We start from the raw sequence: 18,035 nt of genomic DNA, 5'->3' as shown, positions 1-18,035 counted from the left end.
ATATGTGGACTTCAACACATGGGAAATTCTGGAAGTTGAAATCCACATATCACAAAGTTGCCAACGTTGAGAAACAATGTCCCACGGGAAAGGGGCGATACGTTTTTTAAATACACACAAGACTAAGGAGGCAATGAAATTGAACAATGGAAACGAATCAGGGAGGAAAGAAAGGAGGGCAAAGAGATTAAAGGGCATCAGAAGGAGCCTTTTTACCCGATGCTCCCTCCGGAGGAGGCTCGCCCAGTGCAACTCCCCGAAACAGCAGCTCCTGGGAGGGGTCGCCCCTTTTTCTCCCAGCCGGTTTCCCAGCTATTGAACTCCAAGCCTCCCGGATCTGAAAAGGAAGTGACGGGAAACGATCAGGAAGGGCCAGGAAAAATTTTATAATAATCTCCCCAAGGAGAAAGTTGGTGTCTGCGGGAGCGAGTTTAGCAGCGCCCCAAGAAGCTGCATTGAAGGGTCTCCCGTCCAAGCATTTCCCAGGAAGGAAGGAAGGAAGGAAGGATGGATGGAAGGAAGGAGGGAGGGAGCTTTTTACCTGGAGCTCGATAGGAAAAAGGCGCCTCTCTTCCTCGCCCGACCCCAAAATTTGCTCGCAGGAAAAGATCCGCGATCGCCGCCGGCCACGCACGTGGATCCCCCTCCCCGGAACGACCCCAGGAAGGAGTTTGCACAGCCCAAACTGGAAACACTCATAGCTCTTCCCCTCTCCCGTCCAGCTCCTCCCACTCTCTAAAGCGCGGAGAACGCCTCCCACTCGGGAGTCCTCTGCTTGCCCCCTTGCTTCTGCCGGGGGGGGGGGGGGATCGTTCCCGCGTGGGATGGGCAGCTGGGCAGCAAGTCCAGGGCTGCTTCGCCCCAGGACATCAGAGGAACAGGGGAGAGAGGGAGGGAACGAAGACCGGGGATGGAGGAGGGAAGGGGATGGGGAGCATTGAAGTTAGGGGGAATCGCCCTTTTGGAAGAAAACTGGAGTAGGCAGGAAAAGGAGGCTGCCTTTTCCTAAATGCCTAAATATATATGCATATATTTATTATTTTTACATTTAAAAACAATGCAATACCGCAGAGTCGGAGTGACCATACATTCACATTATATACAGCTAGTTTCAACCATTAACAATTAAACTACTTAATACATTGTCTATCCTTCTGTCCAATCACAATATATACATTTGTTCCAGTCTTGTCATCTTGTCTTATACCAATCATAAAATCTATTCCATGCTTCAAAATATTCTGATTCTCCTTTATTTTTAAGTTCCAGAGTGAGCCTATCTGCTTCTGCACAGGCCAACACTTTTCTGATTATAGCTAGCTCTGATGGTGTATTTTCTTTTTTCCAATGCTGTGCATAGGTTATGCGCGCTGCAGTTAGTATATGTATAATTAGATAGAGTGTATCTTTCTTAAACCACTGAAACGGAGGCTGCCTTATCCACTGATCCTAACAGGACAGTCCTCAACTGACAACACATCTCCTACAATGACTAACGTTCATGATTGTGCCATAACAACAAATCATCAATGGCTGCCTTACAAGTAGTCCTCGACTTAACGACCATTCCTTTAGTGGCCATTCAAAGCTGCAGTGGCGCTGGAAAAAGTGACTTATGTCCATCGCTCACACTAAAGGGGTGGGGAATTTTGGGTGGGTGGGGGTGTTTAGGGATTGTCTGTGGTTTCTGGGTGTTATGTGAATTTCGTTGTATGGGTATATTGTGTATATACGTACAATGACAAGGTCAATAAATAGCTAAAGACCGTTGCAGAATCCCCATGGTCATGCGATCCAAATTCCACCGCTTGATCACTGACTCATATTTACGACGGTTGCCGTGTCTCGGGGTCAGGTGAAGCTTTGGACAAGCAAAGTCAATTGGAAAGGCAGATTTGTTTTAACATGTTGCTAATGTTAACAACTGGGGTGATTCATGTGACAACTACAGCAAGAAATATTGTAAAATGGGACAACATTGACTTATATTTCTCATTTCACCACATAAATTTTGGGTTGAACGGTGGTTGTAAATCGAGGACAACCTGTGTTTGAAGTGTTGATGGGGCGTGTCTGGGAGCAATAGGACTTTGAGATGTAGACAGCCATCATTCCCCCAAGAGGAGAATAAAGATACAAGAGGGGGGAAAACAACAAAAACAGCTTTCTTTTGATATTATCCCCAATTGCTGTTAGTTATGATGTCATGTCCGACCCATGGACATCGTTCCTCCAGGCCTTCCTGTCCTCTACCATCCTCTGGAGTCCATTTAAGATCACGCCGACTGCTCCAGTGACTCCATCCAGCCACCTCCTTCTCTGTCGTCCCCTTCTTCTTTTGCCCTCAATCCTTCCCAGCATTCTAGGCTCTTCCCCAGTGAGTCCTTCCTTCTCATTTGGTGGCCAAAGTATTTAAATTTCATCTGGCCTTCTAAAGAACAGTCAGGGTTGATCTCCTCTAGGACTGACTGGTTTGATCGCCTGGCAGTCCAAGGGACTCTTAGGAGTCTTCTCCAGCACCAGAGTTCAAAGGCCTACATTCTTTGGCACTCAAACTTTCTTACGGTCCAACTTTTGGAAAAAACATAGCCTTTACTATAGGCACTTTTGTTGCCTCTGCTTTTTAGTATTCTGTCTAGATTTGCCATATCATTCCTCCCCAGAAGCGTCTTTTAATTTCTTGCCTGCAGTCCCCATCTGCGGTGATCTTGGAGCCCAGGAAAATAAAATCTGTCACTACCTCCATTTCTTCCCCATCTATTTGCCAGGAATTGAGAGGACCGAGTGCCAATGAACTTAGTTTTCTTAATGTTGAGTTTCAAGCCAAATTTTGCATTCTCCTTTTTCACCCGTATCAAGAGGCTCTTTCGTTCCTCTTCACTTTCGGCCATTGGTGTGGTATCCTCTGCTTATCCAAGGTTGTTGATATTTCTCTCGGCAATCTTAATTCCAATTTGCGATTCATCTAGCCCAGACTTTCTCATGATGTGCTCTGCATAGAAGTTAAATAGGCAGGGTGACAGTATACAGCCTTGCAGTATTCCTTTCCCAATTTTGAACCAATCAGTGTTTCTGTGTCCAATTCTCACTGCTGCTTCTTGAATAAAGTCAATAAACAGTGAAAAGATCCCCTTAATGCTATATAAGACAGTCTCATTAATTATTCCATTTTGAAGCAGAAGAAAATCTCTAACCTAGGAAATATTTAACTGTTAAAAAAGCCTCAGCTCAGAAAGATGTAATCCCTCCATTTAAGACTCTATGAAGTTCACAAGGAAGACTGATAGTACACATTACAGGTAGTCCTCGTCTTACAACAGTTCATATAGTGACCGCTTGAAGTTTCAACGGCACTGAAAAAAAGTAACAACACTTTTTCAGAGTTACAACCATTGAGCATGTGATCAAAATTCGGACAGTTAGTAACAATTACATTTATGACCGTTGTAGTCCCGAGAAGTCACGTGATCACCTTTCGTGACCTTCTGAGGAGCAATGTCCATGGGAAAACCAGATTCACTTAACAACCGTGTTGCTAATTTAACAACAGCGATGATTCATTAACAACTTAGTAAGAAAGGTCAAAAAATGTAGCAAAATTCAGTTAATCAAACATCTCACTTAACAACAAAAGTTGGGGGCTTACTTGTGGTTGTAAGTGGAGGACTACCTGAAGAAGATATTTGCCTCCTAGTTATGCAGCTCCAAGCCTAACAGAGCATGCTTGAAGTCTGCAGAGAGAAAGTTCCTGGCGTATTCCCCATTTCCACCCAAAGAATTTCTCTTGACATCTGGTTGAAAGAAGGAAGGAGATCCTTCTGGACTCAAAAGGCACTTTTGGTTTTCCTTACCTTTCCTGGTCCAGCTGCCTTACCAGATGTGCCCACACCTCCAATTGAACACAATGAGGTGGAGATTGTAAGGAAAAACTTTATTGTGTAGAAAAAGTAACACAGGGAAATCTCCCTCAAAGCCTTTGTCCACTGGAGGGCTTTATACAGCATTTGCCCCACAGTTTACGAGTCACTCAGGAGGAATTTTCCCATCTCCCTTTACAGTAATTCCTGCCTCTTTTACACTAACATCTTAACCTGCCTACAATACAATACAATACAATACAATAGTAGAGTTGGAAGGGACCTTGGAGGTCTTCTAGTCCAACCCCCTGCCTAGGCAGGAAACCCTATACCATTTCAGACAAATGGCTATCCAACATCTTCTTAAAGACTTCCTGTGTTGGGGCATTCACAACTTCTGGAGGCAAGCTGTTCCACTGATTAATTGTTCTAACTGTCAGGAAATTTCTCCTCAGTTCTAAGTTGCTTCTCTCCTTGATTAGTTTCCACCCATTGCTTCTTGTTCTGTCCTCAGGTGCCTTGGAGAATAGTTTGACTCCCTCTTCTTTGTGGCAACCCCTGAGATATTGGAACACTGCTATCATGTCTCCCCTAGTCCTTCTTTCTATTAAACTAGACATACCCAGTTCCTGCAACCGTTCTTCATATGTTTTAGTCTCCAGTCCCCTAATCATCTTTGTTGCTCTTCTCTGCACTTTTTCTAGAGTCTCTACATCTTTTCTACATTGTGGCGACCAGAACTGAATGCAGTATTCCAAGTGTGGCCTCACCAAGGCATTATAAAGTGGTATTAACACTTCACGTGATCTTGATTCTATCCCCCTGTTGATGCAGCCTAGGATTGTGTTCGCTTTTTTGGCAGCTGCTGCACACTGCTACATACTGGTATATATAACAGAGCTCAGCCAAGCTATTTATTTATTGATCTATTCTAATGTGTGCACAGAGAAACCTCAACACTTTTGTAATTGTAGCTTCAGCTTTCCGTGATACTGTCTATTTGCAGCATACTTCTTCTCCAAGTCTCTCCTATTTGGCCCTTTTGCCTTCTCCCATTATACATTTGGGGTTCTGGTTTAGCAAGTTGAAGCATTTAAGCTGTTCTCCCCAAAACTGCCAGTTAATCAACACATTCTTAACATGCATGATTCTGCCTTAATAATAAATTGAAGGGACGTAAATAATAGAATAGATAAAATTAGTGGAACATAAGAATAGTAGAATCAGTAGAATTCGTTTAGCTTGCCGTTTTGCTTCTGTAAAAATTGCTTTGCTAAGGACTGGAATTGCCTTTGCCATTTGCTTTTCACCAGTGATCTAACTTCTGTTATCTTGTTTTTTTGTACAACTTGGTGCCTGGTGGATATCTCAAGAAGCGGGATATGTCAAGGCTTGGCAAGTTTACATTGGGATAATACCAAGCCCCTCTCTTCCTTGCTGCACAGCCAATGCAGGGCTACAAGGAAGGCATGGGACAGGAGACCAGAATTGGGTACTAAGCTGATGTCCCTGAAGGTATAAAAGGACGCCATACTTTTTCCAAAGTGCAGCCTTTCACTGCATGCTCTTTGTCTGTATGTAATGGAATGGTCTACCCAGCTCTCCTTTGTGCAAATAAAAGCTGTTATTTTTTCCAAGCTTCTTCTTGGGTCTCACTCTTTGGCATTTTGGTAACTCAAGTACATTTTGGGACCTTACAAAATAATCCATTGCTGCTTTACAATTAGTCGTCAACTTACAATCATTTGTTCAGTGAGCGTTCAAACTTACAACAGCACTGAAAAAAAAAGATTTATGAATTTTTTCAAACAACCGTTGCAGCATCCCTGTGTCATGTGATCAAAATTCAGGCACTTTGCAAGTGGCCTGTATTTTTGATAGTTGAAGTGTCCCCGAGTCCTGTGATCACCATTTGAAACTTTTCCTTAAGCAAAGTCAACGGGCAAACCACATTTACTTAGCAAACATGCTACTCATTTTATTAATGTGCCAAGACAAGTTGTAAAATGGCACATAACTCACTTAACAACTGTCTTGCTTAGCCATGGCAATGTTGGGCTTAATTGTGATCATAACTCAAATGCCATTTGTTTTTCCTAAAGCGGGCTCCCTAAATTGTCCAATTTACCAACCAAAAAGAGACTATATCTGAGATGGGTATGCTAAGCCTTTAACTACTGTATAAGCTACGCCATTAATAAAAATCAAGCACAATCAATATCGTATGTCAGACTAGAAATCAGTTAAACACAACCAATGTTAAGTGGGGCAAACACAGCACCATCCCTCCAGTTATTAATTTTGACAAAACTCCGGAGTCTCGTTTTGGTTCATTAGTTCATTCTCTTCCGTCACTTTCTCCATGCATTTCTACAGATTCTACTGGCATCATTCTGTGGACATGAAGCAAATTTTGAGAATCAATATGAATCAATTAGTGTTAACTTTTCATGTTGTGCGTTTTCTTATGGTGACTAAAGTCATTCCAGGTTCTGGATTTCTTTCCACACTCCACACACTCATACGGCTTCTCCCCTGTGTGGATTCTTTTATGGACCGTAAGATTCCAGCAATCTCTGAAACTCTTCCCACAGTCGATGCATTTAAATGGCTTCTCTCCTGTGTGGATCCTGATGTGGGAGGTAAGCTTGCCACTGTCTCTATAACATTTTCCACACTCCAAGCATTTATAGGGTTTCTCCCCTGAGTGAAGCCTTCTATGGATCCTGAGTGAATGATTTCGACTAAAGCTTTTTCCGCACTCATGACATGTGTATGGTTTCTCCCCAGTGTGGATCCTCTTGTGGATACCAAGGCAACCACTTTTTCTAAAACTCATCCCACACTCCGTGCACTTATAGGGCTTTTCCCCAGTGTGAATCCTTTTATGGCTCGTCAGTTCTCCAGAATCACGGAAGCATTTTCCACACTCCTGGCACTGATATGGTTTCTCCCCAGTGTGGGTCCTGCTATGTAGGATATACTCATTTTTTGTAGTGAAGCTCTTTCCACATGTGCGGCATTCATATGGTTTCTCCCCAGTGTGGAGCCTTTTGTGAACAGAGAGAGTCCCCAGTCGAGTGAAGCATTTGCCACATTCGGTGCAATTATAAGGCTTTTCACCTGTGTGGGTCCTTTTATGGTTATTAAGGTGACTTTTATAACTGAAGCACTTCCCACACTCGGTGCATTGATACGGTTTCTCTCCACTGTGGATTTTTCTATGGGAAGTTAACTGGCTGGAATCACCAAAGCTCTTTCCACACTCCAGGCATTTGTATGGCTTCTCCCCCGTGTGGGTCCGTTTGTGGGCATAAAAGTTCCTAGAATTTGCAAAGCACTTTCCACACTGCAGGCATTGAAAGGGCTTCTCCCCTGTATGGAGTCTGTGATGGGCAGTAAGGTTTGAAGAACAATGGAAGCTCTTTCCACATTCCATGCATTGAAATGGTTTTTCCCCCGTGTGAATCATCTCGTGCGACTTAAGATGAACTTTTTGACTGAAGCTCTTTCCACAGTGCAGGCATTTGTAAGGTTTCTCCCCTTTATGCATCCTATTATGTTTAGTTAGCGTATCAAGTCTATTGAAGCTTTTTCCACACTCCAAGCATTTGTAAGGTTTCTCCCCTGTGTGAATCCTCGTATGGCAAGTAAGAGCACTGGGGGTTTTGAAGCATTTTCCACACTCTGTACATTTATACGGCTTCTCTCTGTTGTGGATCCTGTTATGTAAATTAAAATTGCCTTTTTCTGCAAAGCTCTTTCTGCACACAGTGCAGTGATACGGCATTTCCCCTGTATGGATCCTATTGTGGTAAGTGGGGTCACTTGCATAGAGGAAGCTCTTCCCACATTCCAGGCATTTACATGAATTATTCCCAGTGGGACTTTTTTTTCGGGAATTCAGTTCATTGCTCTGAGTAAACCTTGTTCTGCCCTCCTTGAGCTGATGCAACTTCTCCTCTCTATGGATGCTTTGATGGGAAGTAAGGGAGTTGCTGTTTCTGAAGGTCTTTCCGCAGGTCATGCATTGATGCTGCTTCCTCTCTTCGTGGACCCTCTTATGTGAACTCAGATGACTTTTCTGCCTGAAGGTCCTTCCACAGTCCAGACATTTGTGTGGATCCTCTGCTTTGTGAATCTTTTTATGCAATGCAAGAGAGCGGCTTGTACTGAAGCTTTCTGCACACTCCGTACATTTGTACATTTCCCCTCCTTCTTGTATTATTTCATTTAAAAGAGGAGGAAGGGTCCTTCTGGAGTATTGCCTGCTTTCATCTTGTTTCTCTCCAGCAGGGATTTCACAACAGTCACATAATCCAGATCCATCTCTGAATATTTTCCCACACCTTAAACACACTTCTTTTTCTTGGCAATCATCTGCGTCCAATAAGACATTGGCATCTGCACATGGAAAACTAGACCAATTCTCCAGCTCAACCGTTAACAGGTTTTCCTCAAAACTTTGCTTTCCATCCATCTTTTCTGCAATTTCCCTTTTCTCTTTTGGCAAAGGTGAGGCTTCCTCTTGGCCAGAATCCTCCATCTCCCATCTGTCATGTGCTTGCAAAAGAAAAAGAAAAGTTGACACAAACTTGGGTGCAAAAGGGATCAAGCACCATTGCTGTATTTGAATAGTTATCAATATTCTTCCAAACTTCCATTTGTCCAAAACATTGCGCTATGCTTGTTATTAAGTTGATATAAGATTTGACCTTTGGCTACTAAACGTAGATATCTTAAGAGAATCCCTTACCTAAGGAGGCCATGTTCCTCTTGATTTCCAGCATGACCTCTTGGTACAGGGCTTTTTGCTTAGAATCCAGCAGGGCCCACTCCTCCACGGAGAAAAACACAGCTACATCCTCAAAGGATACCAAATCCTGACACAGGGAGAGGACAAAAACACAACATATTCCATGAACATTCCTAACAATGAACACTTCCATGAATTAATTACATGCGAATCTTCATCTTAATGAACAAACTGCAGAGTTTCCAAGTTGGGCAAAGGAGCCTGTTAGGATATTGAATTTAGTAGCTGGAACAGTAAAGTCTACAATAGGCCCCAACACAATTGCGATTGATTAGTTAGAGAGTGCTGATTCATGCATGATGCAATCTAAGCTATGATTGGTTGCTGTAAGTGTAAAGGGGGCGTTTCCCTTTTTTCCCTCCTTTTTTCCTTCTGTGTTTTCTGTAGGATGTTTTAGATTTACCTCACGATGTTCCTGACTATCTTATGTTCTTCCTTCTCCAGATTATTACAAAGATTGGTGTAAATTTGTAGGTTAAATATATTTATATTTATATAAAATACTACAAAACTGTGTCAGTATCTTCAACTTCATCTGGACAGCTGCTGTGCAATTTCTTGACAGAACATCTTCTCTGGAGAACTTTTCTCAAAATAAAGTGTCTCTGGCTAGAGATTCATTTAGTTAATGTTTCATTGGTTTGGCCAATTCTGCAGGAGCAGCAATCCCATATTCCTTTCTTGAGCTTGGATGTGTTGGCCAAATCCAACACTGGGTTGATTTTACCCACAGTGGTGAGAGGATGAATCATGCCGAATGAAGGAAAGTGGGATTCAACATTTAATTTCTATGCAAAAGTAAATCTTGGACTTTGCTTTTCACCTTGGGCTTAGTATTAGTATCGTTTTATAAAACCTTAGTAAGCCCACACCAGGAATTCTGCATTCAGTTTTGGTCACCACATTACAAAAATATGTTAAGGTTTTGGAAAAAGTGAGGAAGAGCAACCAAGATAATTGGTAGTGCTTCGATATTTGAGAGGCTGCCACAAGGAAGAGAGGCTCAACTTATTTTCCAAAGCACCGGAAGGCAGGACAAAAAAACAATGGATGGAAACTAATCATAGCGAAAAGCAACCTGGAATTAAGGAAAAACTTCCTGACAGTGAAAACAATTAACTAATGGAACAGTTTGCCTTCAGAAGACAACTTCTGAAGGCAAAGTGTTCCATTAGTTAATTGTTCTCACTGTCAGGAAGTTTTTCCTTAATTCCAGGTTTTTAAGGAGAGACTGGACCTCCACAGGTCTGAAATGGTATAGGGCCGTGTGCAGCTCATTTTGGCCATCATTTTAGGCCATTTTTCGCCCTCCGGAGGCTTCAGGGAAGCCTCCAAGGCCCTTCGTCACCGGAGGGGCCTTTCGGGAGGGAGGGGAAGAGCGTCTGGAGCCTAGGAAGGGGCAGAAAATGGGTCCATTGTGCACCAAAAGCAGGGGAGATGGTGCACATAGAATTATGGGTGTGGGCATGCCCACACATGACCCCCCTGCACTCCTGCCACTTTTAGCACATGATGGACAGAAGGTTAGCCATCACTGGCACAGGGTCTCCTGCTTGAAACAAGGGGATGGACTAGAGGATCTCCAAGATCCCTTCCAATTGTGTTATTGGGAGATTGGCACATCAGGGGAGGGGAGGGGGGAATCATCCTACCTGCATTGGAAGCTCAACCGCTGTTAATCCTCTGCTGCAAAGAACTGAGGTTCCGGGAGATGAAGACAAGGCCATGGGAATGTCTAAGAGTGGGGGGAAAAAGGCAAGAGAATGTTCTTGCATCTTGTGTCAAGCATCCTAAGGATATTCCTGAGCATACAGTGCAGAAGGCTGATTTTAGCCCATTTCTAGGCTAACCAGGGAACCCCTTTATGTGAGTCCTTTGCAGCCACAGCAACAATACATAGGAGCTCACCCTGGGTGAGGGGAAAAGGGAAAGGTGTGGAAGGATCAGGGATTGGATTCAGAGGCAGCTTTCTGGGCCATGAATTTATCCATTAAAGAACCACAGAGGGGGACTCTGGATGCCTCAAGCAGATCCCCTCCCATATCCACGGAGTTGTGCTAAGTTGTTAATCAGGAATAAAAAGTCTGGACTGGCACCAACAAAGAGACAGTGTCCAATTCTCTTTCAAATTCTCTATCACCTTTCCCAGATACGGGACATGGGTCTTTATTTCAGCCATTTCAAGGTAAGAATCCTGATCATCAGAATCCTGACTAAGATGCTCCTTCACTGGAGGCTGTTAAGAAGTGACTGGATAGCCAATTGTCTCAAATGGAATAAAATACTCCTCCTCAAGCAGGGGGTTGGACTAGAAGACCTCCAAGGTCCCTTCCAACTCTGTTATTCTATGTTTCTATAATGTTCACCTTCCCTTATCAGATAATCAGGGAAGACGATAGAAACTCTTTTTCACAGCTGAGACTTGCCTTTTGGAATAGCCTACTGTAAAAGTGAACGAGAGTTTAGCCCTATATGGCTGTTGGACTTCAATTCCCAGAACACCTGAAACACCTGGCTCAGGAATTCTGGGAGTTGAGGTCCACCAGTCCTAAAAGGGCTCCACTTCCCCACCGCTGGCCTAGAACGAGGTTTCCCAATCTTGGGAGCTGTAAGATATGTGGACTTCAGCACACATGGGAAACTCTGGGAATTGAAGTCCACACATCATAACTTGGCTCGAAGGAAAGGCGATACCTTTTTTAAATACACACAAGACTAAGGAGGCAATTAAATTGAACAATGGAAACGAACTCCGGGAGAAAAGAAACGAGGGCAAAGAGATTCAAGGGCATCGGAAGGAGCCTTTTTACCCGATGCTCTCTCCTGAGGAGGCTCGTCCAGAGCAACTCCCCGAAACAGCAGCTCCTGGGAGGGATCGCCCCTTTTTTCTGCCCGCCGGTTTCCCAGCCATTGAACTCCAAGCTTACCGGGTCTGAAACAGAGCAGAGCAAAGAGGGCCAGCAAAAAAAAATTATAAGAATCTCCCCAAGGAGAAAGTTGGTGTCTGCGGGAGCGAGTTTAGCAGCGCCCCAAGAAGCTGCATTGAGAGTCTCCTGTCCGAACATTTCCCAGGAAGGAAGGAAGGATGGAAGGAAGGATGGAAGGATGGAAGAAAGAAAGGAGGGTTTTTTTTACCTGGACCTCGATAGGAAAAAGGCGGCTCTCTTCCTCGCCCGCCCCCAAACTTTGCTCGCAGGAAAAGATCCGCGATCGCCGACGGCCACGCCCGGAACGACGCCAGGAAAGAGTTTGCAGAGCCTAAACTGGAAACGCTCATAGCTCCTCCCCTCTCCCACCCAGCTCCTCCCATTCTAAAGGGCGGAGAACGCCGCCCACTCGGGGGGTCCCCTGCCTTCCCCCTTCCTTCTGCCAGGGGAGAATCGGTCGACGTTGGGGCTGGGCAATGAATTTTGGGCTGCTTCGCTCTAGAGCAGTGTTTCTCAACCTTGGCGAGTCCTGTGGACTTCAACTCCCAGAATCCCCACGCAGCTGTGCTGTGCTGGCTGGGGGATTCTGGGAGTTGAAGTCCACAGGACTTAAAGTCGTCAAGGTTGAGAAACACTGCTCTAGGCAGTGCGAGAAACAGGGGAGAGAGGGAAGGGATGAAGACCAGGGATGGGAGGAGGAAAGGGGATGGGGAGCATTGAAGTTAGGGGGAATCGCCCTTTTGGAAGAAAACTGGAGTAGGCAGGAACGGAGGCTGCCTTATTCACTGATCCTAACAGGGCAGTCCTCAACTGACAACGCATCTCCTACAATGACAAAACGTTCATGATTGTGCCGTAATAACAAATAATGGCTGCCTTACAAGTAGTCCTCGACTGAACGACCATTCGTTTAGTGGCCCTTCAAAGCTGCCCTGGCCCTGGAAAAAGTGACTTATGTCCATCGCTCACACTAAAGGGGTGGGGAAATTTTGGTGGGTGGGGGTGTTTGGTGATTGTTGCGTAGTTTCTGGATGTTAAGTGAATTTCGTTGTATGGGTATATTGTGTATATACGTACAATGACAATGTAAATAAATAGCTAAAGACCGTTGCAGAAGCCCCATGGTCATGCGATCCAAATTCAGTCACTTGACCACTGACTCATATTTATGACGGTTGCCGTGTCTCGGGGTCAGGTGAAGCTTTGGACAAGCAAAGTCAATGGGAAAGTCAGATTTCTTTTAACAACCATGTTGCTAATGTTAACAACTGGGGTGATTCATGTAACAACTACGGCAAGAAATATTGTAAAATGGGACGTTGACTTATATTTCTCATTTCACCATGTAAATTTTGGGTTGAACGGTGGGTGTAAATCGAGGACAACCTGTATTTGAATTTTTGATGGGATGTATCTGAGAGCAATAGGACTTTGGGATGTATTAGACAGCCATCATTCAGTCCAAAATGTCTTCCCCCAAAAGAGGAGAATAAAGATGCTTTTTTTGATATTATCCCCAATTGTTGTTAGTTATGAAGTCATGTCCGACCCATCGCGACCCCATGGACAACGTTCCTCCAGGCCTTCCTGTCCTCTACCATCCTCTGGAGTCCATTAAAGATAACGCCTACTGCTCCAGTGACTCCATCCAGCCACCTCATTCTCTGTCATCCCCTTCTTCTTTTGCCCTCAATCCTTCCCAGCATTCTAGGCTCTTCTCCAGTGAGTCCTTCCTTCCGATTTGGTGGCCAAAGTATTTAAGTTTCATCTGGCCTTCTAAAGAGCAGTCAGGGTTGATCTCCTCTAGGACTGACCGGTTTGATCGCCTGGCAGTCCAAGGGACTCGCAGGAGTCTTCTCCAGCACCATAGTTCAAAGGCCTCAATTCTTTGGCGCTCAGCCTTCCTTATGGTCCAACTTTCACAGCTATACATTGCAACTGGGAAAATAGGCACTTTTGTTGCCTCTGCTTTTGAATATGCTGTCTAGATTTCCATAACTTTCCTCCCCAGAAGCAAGCGTCTTTTCATTTCTTGGCTGCAGTCCCCATCTGCGGTGATCTTGGAGCCCGGGAAAATAAAATCTGTCACTACCTCCATTTCTTCCCCATCTATTTGCCAGGAATTGAGAAGACCGTGTGCCATGAACTTAAGTTTTCTTAATGTTGAGTTTCAAGCCAACTTTTGCACTCTTCTTTTTCACCCTTATCAAGAGGCTCTTTCTTTCCTCTTCACTTTCTGCCGTTGGAGTGATATCCTCTGCATATCTAAGGTTGTTGATATTTCTACCGGAAATATTAATTCCAACTTTTGATTCATCTAGCCCAGCCTTTCTCATGATGTGAATATAAGTTAAATAGGCAGGAGTCACATAATCACTTCTTGTGACCTTCTGAGGAGCAAAGTCCATAGGGAAAACCAGATTCACTTAACAACCGTGTTGCTAATTTAACAACAGTGGTGATTCAATTAACAACTTAGCAAGAAAGGTCAAAAATGGAGCAAAATTCACTTTCTCAAACATCTCACTTAACGTTTGGGGCTCACTTGTGGTTGTAAGTGGAGGACTACCTGGAGAAGATATTTGCCTCCTAGTTATACAGCTCCTTGCCTATCAGAGCATGCTTGAAGTCTGCAGAGAGAAGGTTCCTGGCGTATTCCCCATTTCCTCCCCAAGAATTGCTCTTACCATCTGGTTGAAAGAAGGAAGGAGATCCTTCTGGACTCAAAAGGCACTTTTGGTTTTCCTTACCTTTCCTGCTCCAACCGCCTTACCAGATGTGCCCATGCCACTGGTGGGTTTCGGATCGGTGGCATCTACATGGCATCTTAGCATATCCGCGACACTTCAGCTGCTCCGCGGAGTGTCACTCAGACGCTGTATGCTCCATGCACGGGCACGGAAGCCTTAAAAGACAGGTAAGGAGCTCGGATGGGCAGGTGGGCCCTCTGGAGCACCACCGGAATGGTATTCAGTGCTCTGGTACGCCCGTACCGGGGCATACCACCTGCAACCCACCACTGGCCCATGCGATCATTGAATACGTTGAGGTGGAGATTGTAAGCAACAACTTTATTGTGTAGGGAAAAAAACACAAAGGAAATATCCCTCAAAGACTTTGTACCCCACCAACGTCAACTGAAGGCTTTTACATAGCATTTGCCACACAGTTTACAAGTCAGAGTCAGAAGGAATTTTCATATCTCCCTTTACAGTAATCCTGGTTTTACACTAACATGTTAGCCTTCCTGCATACCGGTATATGTAATGTATATTTAACAGAGCTCAACCAAGCTATTTATTTATTAATCTATTCTAATGTGTGCACAGAGAAACCGCAACACTTTTGTAAATGTAGCTTCAGCTTTCCATGATACTTCCTATTTGCAGCATACTTCTTCTCCGAGTCTCTCCTATTTGGCCCTTTTACCTTCTCCCATTGTACATTTGGGGTTTTAGCAAGTTGAAATATTTATACTGTTGTCCCCAAAACTGCCAGTTAATCAACACATTCTTAACATTCTTGATTTTGCCTTAATAATAAATTGAAGGGACATAAGAATAATAATAGATTAGGTAAAATTAGTGGAACATCCCCGAAAATACGACCTGTTCCGAAACTAATGCCTTGCCACATTTTTTGCGTGGGCAAAAATATAAGCCCACCCCTGAAAATAAACCCCCCGGACAATCCCTCCTCTGGCCAGGCAGAGCACCCCTCACCAACCTAGCGGTATCCCAAAGACACCAAGCTGCGGGAGTCGAGGGGGAAGCACTCACGATGCTTTCAGCCTTCGGGATACCGCTAGGTTGAGGAGTGGCATTCTGCCTGGCCAGAGTGGGGAGTTGCTGGACAGCTGCTCCCTTGTGAGTGGGCTACCGAAGAGCCGGGCACAGCCTCAGGGGTGAAGCAGCCATGAGGTGACCATGCTCACGAGCAGCCACTTGGAAAATCTCCTCTGCAACTGGGCAGAGAGCCATTCACTGACCTAGGGGGTATCACTAAGGCGCCAAGCCACGTGGCGCTCTGCCCGCCCCCCCAGCTCCCGCGGCTTGGCACATTCAGGATACCCCCTAGGTCAGTGCATGGAGCTCTGCCTGGCTGGAGAGTGGGGTTGCACAAGTGCCTGTTCCACCCCCAGCAAGCATGCCTCCCAGCCTCACCAATCCCTCGCGCAGCTCTCCCAGGGAACTGCTGCCGGCCATCGCCACCCGCCGCCGCCGCCATACTCAGAGCATAAATTCCAAATTCCCAAAACTCGGCTGCCAAGTCTTCCAACATCGGCCGCTCTAGGGGTGCTATGGTGGGCCGGCTGCTGGAAGACTCTCTGTGCAGAAGACTCTCTGTGGAAGACTCTCTGTCTGGCAGCCGGCCCACCATAGAGAGCACTCCTAGAGTGGCCAATGCTGGAAGACTCGGCAGCCGAGTTTTGGAGTTTGGAAGTTATGCTCGGAGCGTGGTGGCGCCGACCGGCGGCGGTGCCCTGGAGAGCTGCACAAGGGCTTTAACTACTGTATAAGCTATGCCATTAATAAAAATCAAACACAATCAATGTCGTATCTCAGACTACAAATCAGTTAAACACAACGAGTGTTAGGTGGTGCAAACACAGCGGCATCCCTCCAGTTATTACTTTTGACAAAACTCATGAGTCTCGTGTTGGTTCTTTAGTTCATTCTCTTCCGTCACTTTCTCCCAGCGAAGTGCATCCTGAAGATTCTGTTTCTATGTGTTCTGGCGTGATTTTCTTCACATGGGTGTAGTTGTAGATCCACTGGTTGATTCCTTCCAACATTAGGGAAATATGGGTGGGCGTCAACACCAGCTCTGCACCTCACCACTTGGGTTGCAATGTTTCCTCTTGCAATATTTCATCATCTTCCCTATATGATGTCTAAGCCACCTTTCTGCACCCTAATGTTTTCTGAATGTCTAATCCCAAAAGTGCTTTTTTTCAAGCGTCAACTAGATTTTGTTTTTCCTTGAAGACATTTCGCTTCTCATTCAAGAAGCTTCTTCAGTTCAGAATGGTAGAAAATTCTTGGATGAGAAGGGAAATCTCTTCAAGGAAAAAAAAAGAGATCACTTCCGGCGGCCGAAGGCAATGGACGCGTGTGTCCGCCTTCTCGCTGCTTCGGTGGGCTCCCCTGAATCCTAGGGGAGCACAGGGTGCCTTTGAGTGGTGCCCTGCCATAGGGGCAGCTTGCTAGGACCCCCTGGAATGGCGGCGGCCGCGGGGGGGTCTCCAGCTTTGCCCCAGGAGCCGTGGAGCGTAGGGAGCACGCGGAATGCCAACGCACGCCTCGCCGAGCGCAGCCAGGAAGGAGACGATTAATTTGAATGCAACAGCTGAAGTGCGGTGAGGTGGGGGCTCTCCCCGGGTCTTTTAGTTTAACACCTTATTGACTGACTTGCAGTTTTTTCTTGGACTTTGTTTCAACCAGTGGAAGAGTTAAAATTGGAGGGAGGAGGGAGTTTCCACCCCCCTCGGAAAAGCGGCACTTGGAAAATCTCTCCCTCGCAAGGGAGAAAGTTTTTTAAAAAGTTTAAAATACTTTCACTTCCCTTAATTAATGGGATCCCTCTTCTGACTACAACTGTGAGAGAAAGGATGGTTCAACTGATTCTTCTCTAATTATCCATGGGAACTCTGACTTTGTTGTTTCCTGACCACCGGTGCTGGCTGAGCCAAGATGGCTCACTTCCTCTTTCTTCTTTGTCTTTGTGCATGAGACTCCTCCCTTGAAAAACTTTGTTGCCTTGAATTAATTCCCACCGCAGAGACCTCCAGGAGCCTCTTCAAACAAGTTTTTTCCCTGGATTTGGAATATTTTGATCCACCCATCTGCTTTGGTCTTGAACTAAACGACTTATTCTCCTTTGGAGTTGCCTGTTTGGTGGTCTCTACCGGCTGTGCTTTCCCACGGACACCATTCTCTGTATAGGATAATAACTATCTCTGAGCTTCATGATGGGTCCGAAAAAATTACTACCTGGAAAGGCCTCATCGGCCCCCACATCTTCTACGTCCAGCCCCATTGCCCACCAGTTACAACTGGGATCTTTTTTACAACCTAAAGCCCCTGAAGAAAGCTCAAAGGATTTGTCTACTCAGCAGATGCTTCAGGCTCTCTTAAAGGGACAGGACAAAATGAAAAAACAGCAGCAGGACTTAAATGACCAGCTCAGAGAGACACAACAAAAAACTACACAGAATGAGCAGAGGATAGGTGTACTGGAGGAGGGTGCGGCTGGGATGAGGAGCGACCTGGAGGCAGTCCAAAGGGGGAACGTAGAATTTGAGAATCATGTGATAAAAACGGAATTTGAAAGGATGTCTTTTTTTCTTAGGTTTCAAAATTTACCAGAAGTCGAAAATGAAGATCTTAAAGAGATCATGACCACAATGTTAGCAGAATATATTAACAGAGAAAA

General features: G+C 45.1%; 1 protein-coding gene across 1 annotated transcript in view; it reads right to left on the bottom strand.

Annotated features, from left to right (window-relative positions):
* Positions 1 to 3,978: 3,978 nt before the first annotated feature.
* LOC309382718 (uncharacterized protein) overlaps positions 3,979 to 18,035 on the bottom strand; it is a gene marked incomplete at its 5' end in the record, with an annotated part of 42,530 nt that continues 28,473 nt past the window's right edge. The window contains 4 exons of the mRNA XM_081934496.1: positions 3,979 to 4,091; positions 4,729 to 8,420; positions 8,614 to 8,740; positions 10,326 to 10,408. Of these exons, the coding sequence (XP_081790622.1) occupies positions 6,298 to 8,420; positions 8,614 to 8,740; positions 10,326 to 10,408 (2,333 nt within the window). The 3' untranslated portion in view covers positions 3,979 to 4,091; positions 4,729 to 6,297. The remainder of the gene's footprint in view (positions 4,092 to 4,728; positions 8,421 to 8,613; positions 8,741 to 10,325; positions 10,409 to 18,035) is intronic.

The sequence above is a fragment of the Natrix helvetica genome, assembly GCF_964273705.1.
Source record: "Natrix helvetica genome assembly, chromosome: 1".
NCBI lineage: Eukaryota > Metazoa > Chordata > Lepidosauria > Squamata > Natricidae > Natrix > Natrix helvetica.
The sequence above is the reverse complement of the archived record's forward strand: the minus strand, read 5'-3'. Positions and strand labels throughout refer to the sequence as shown.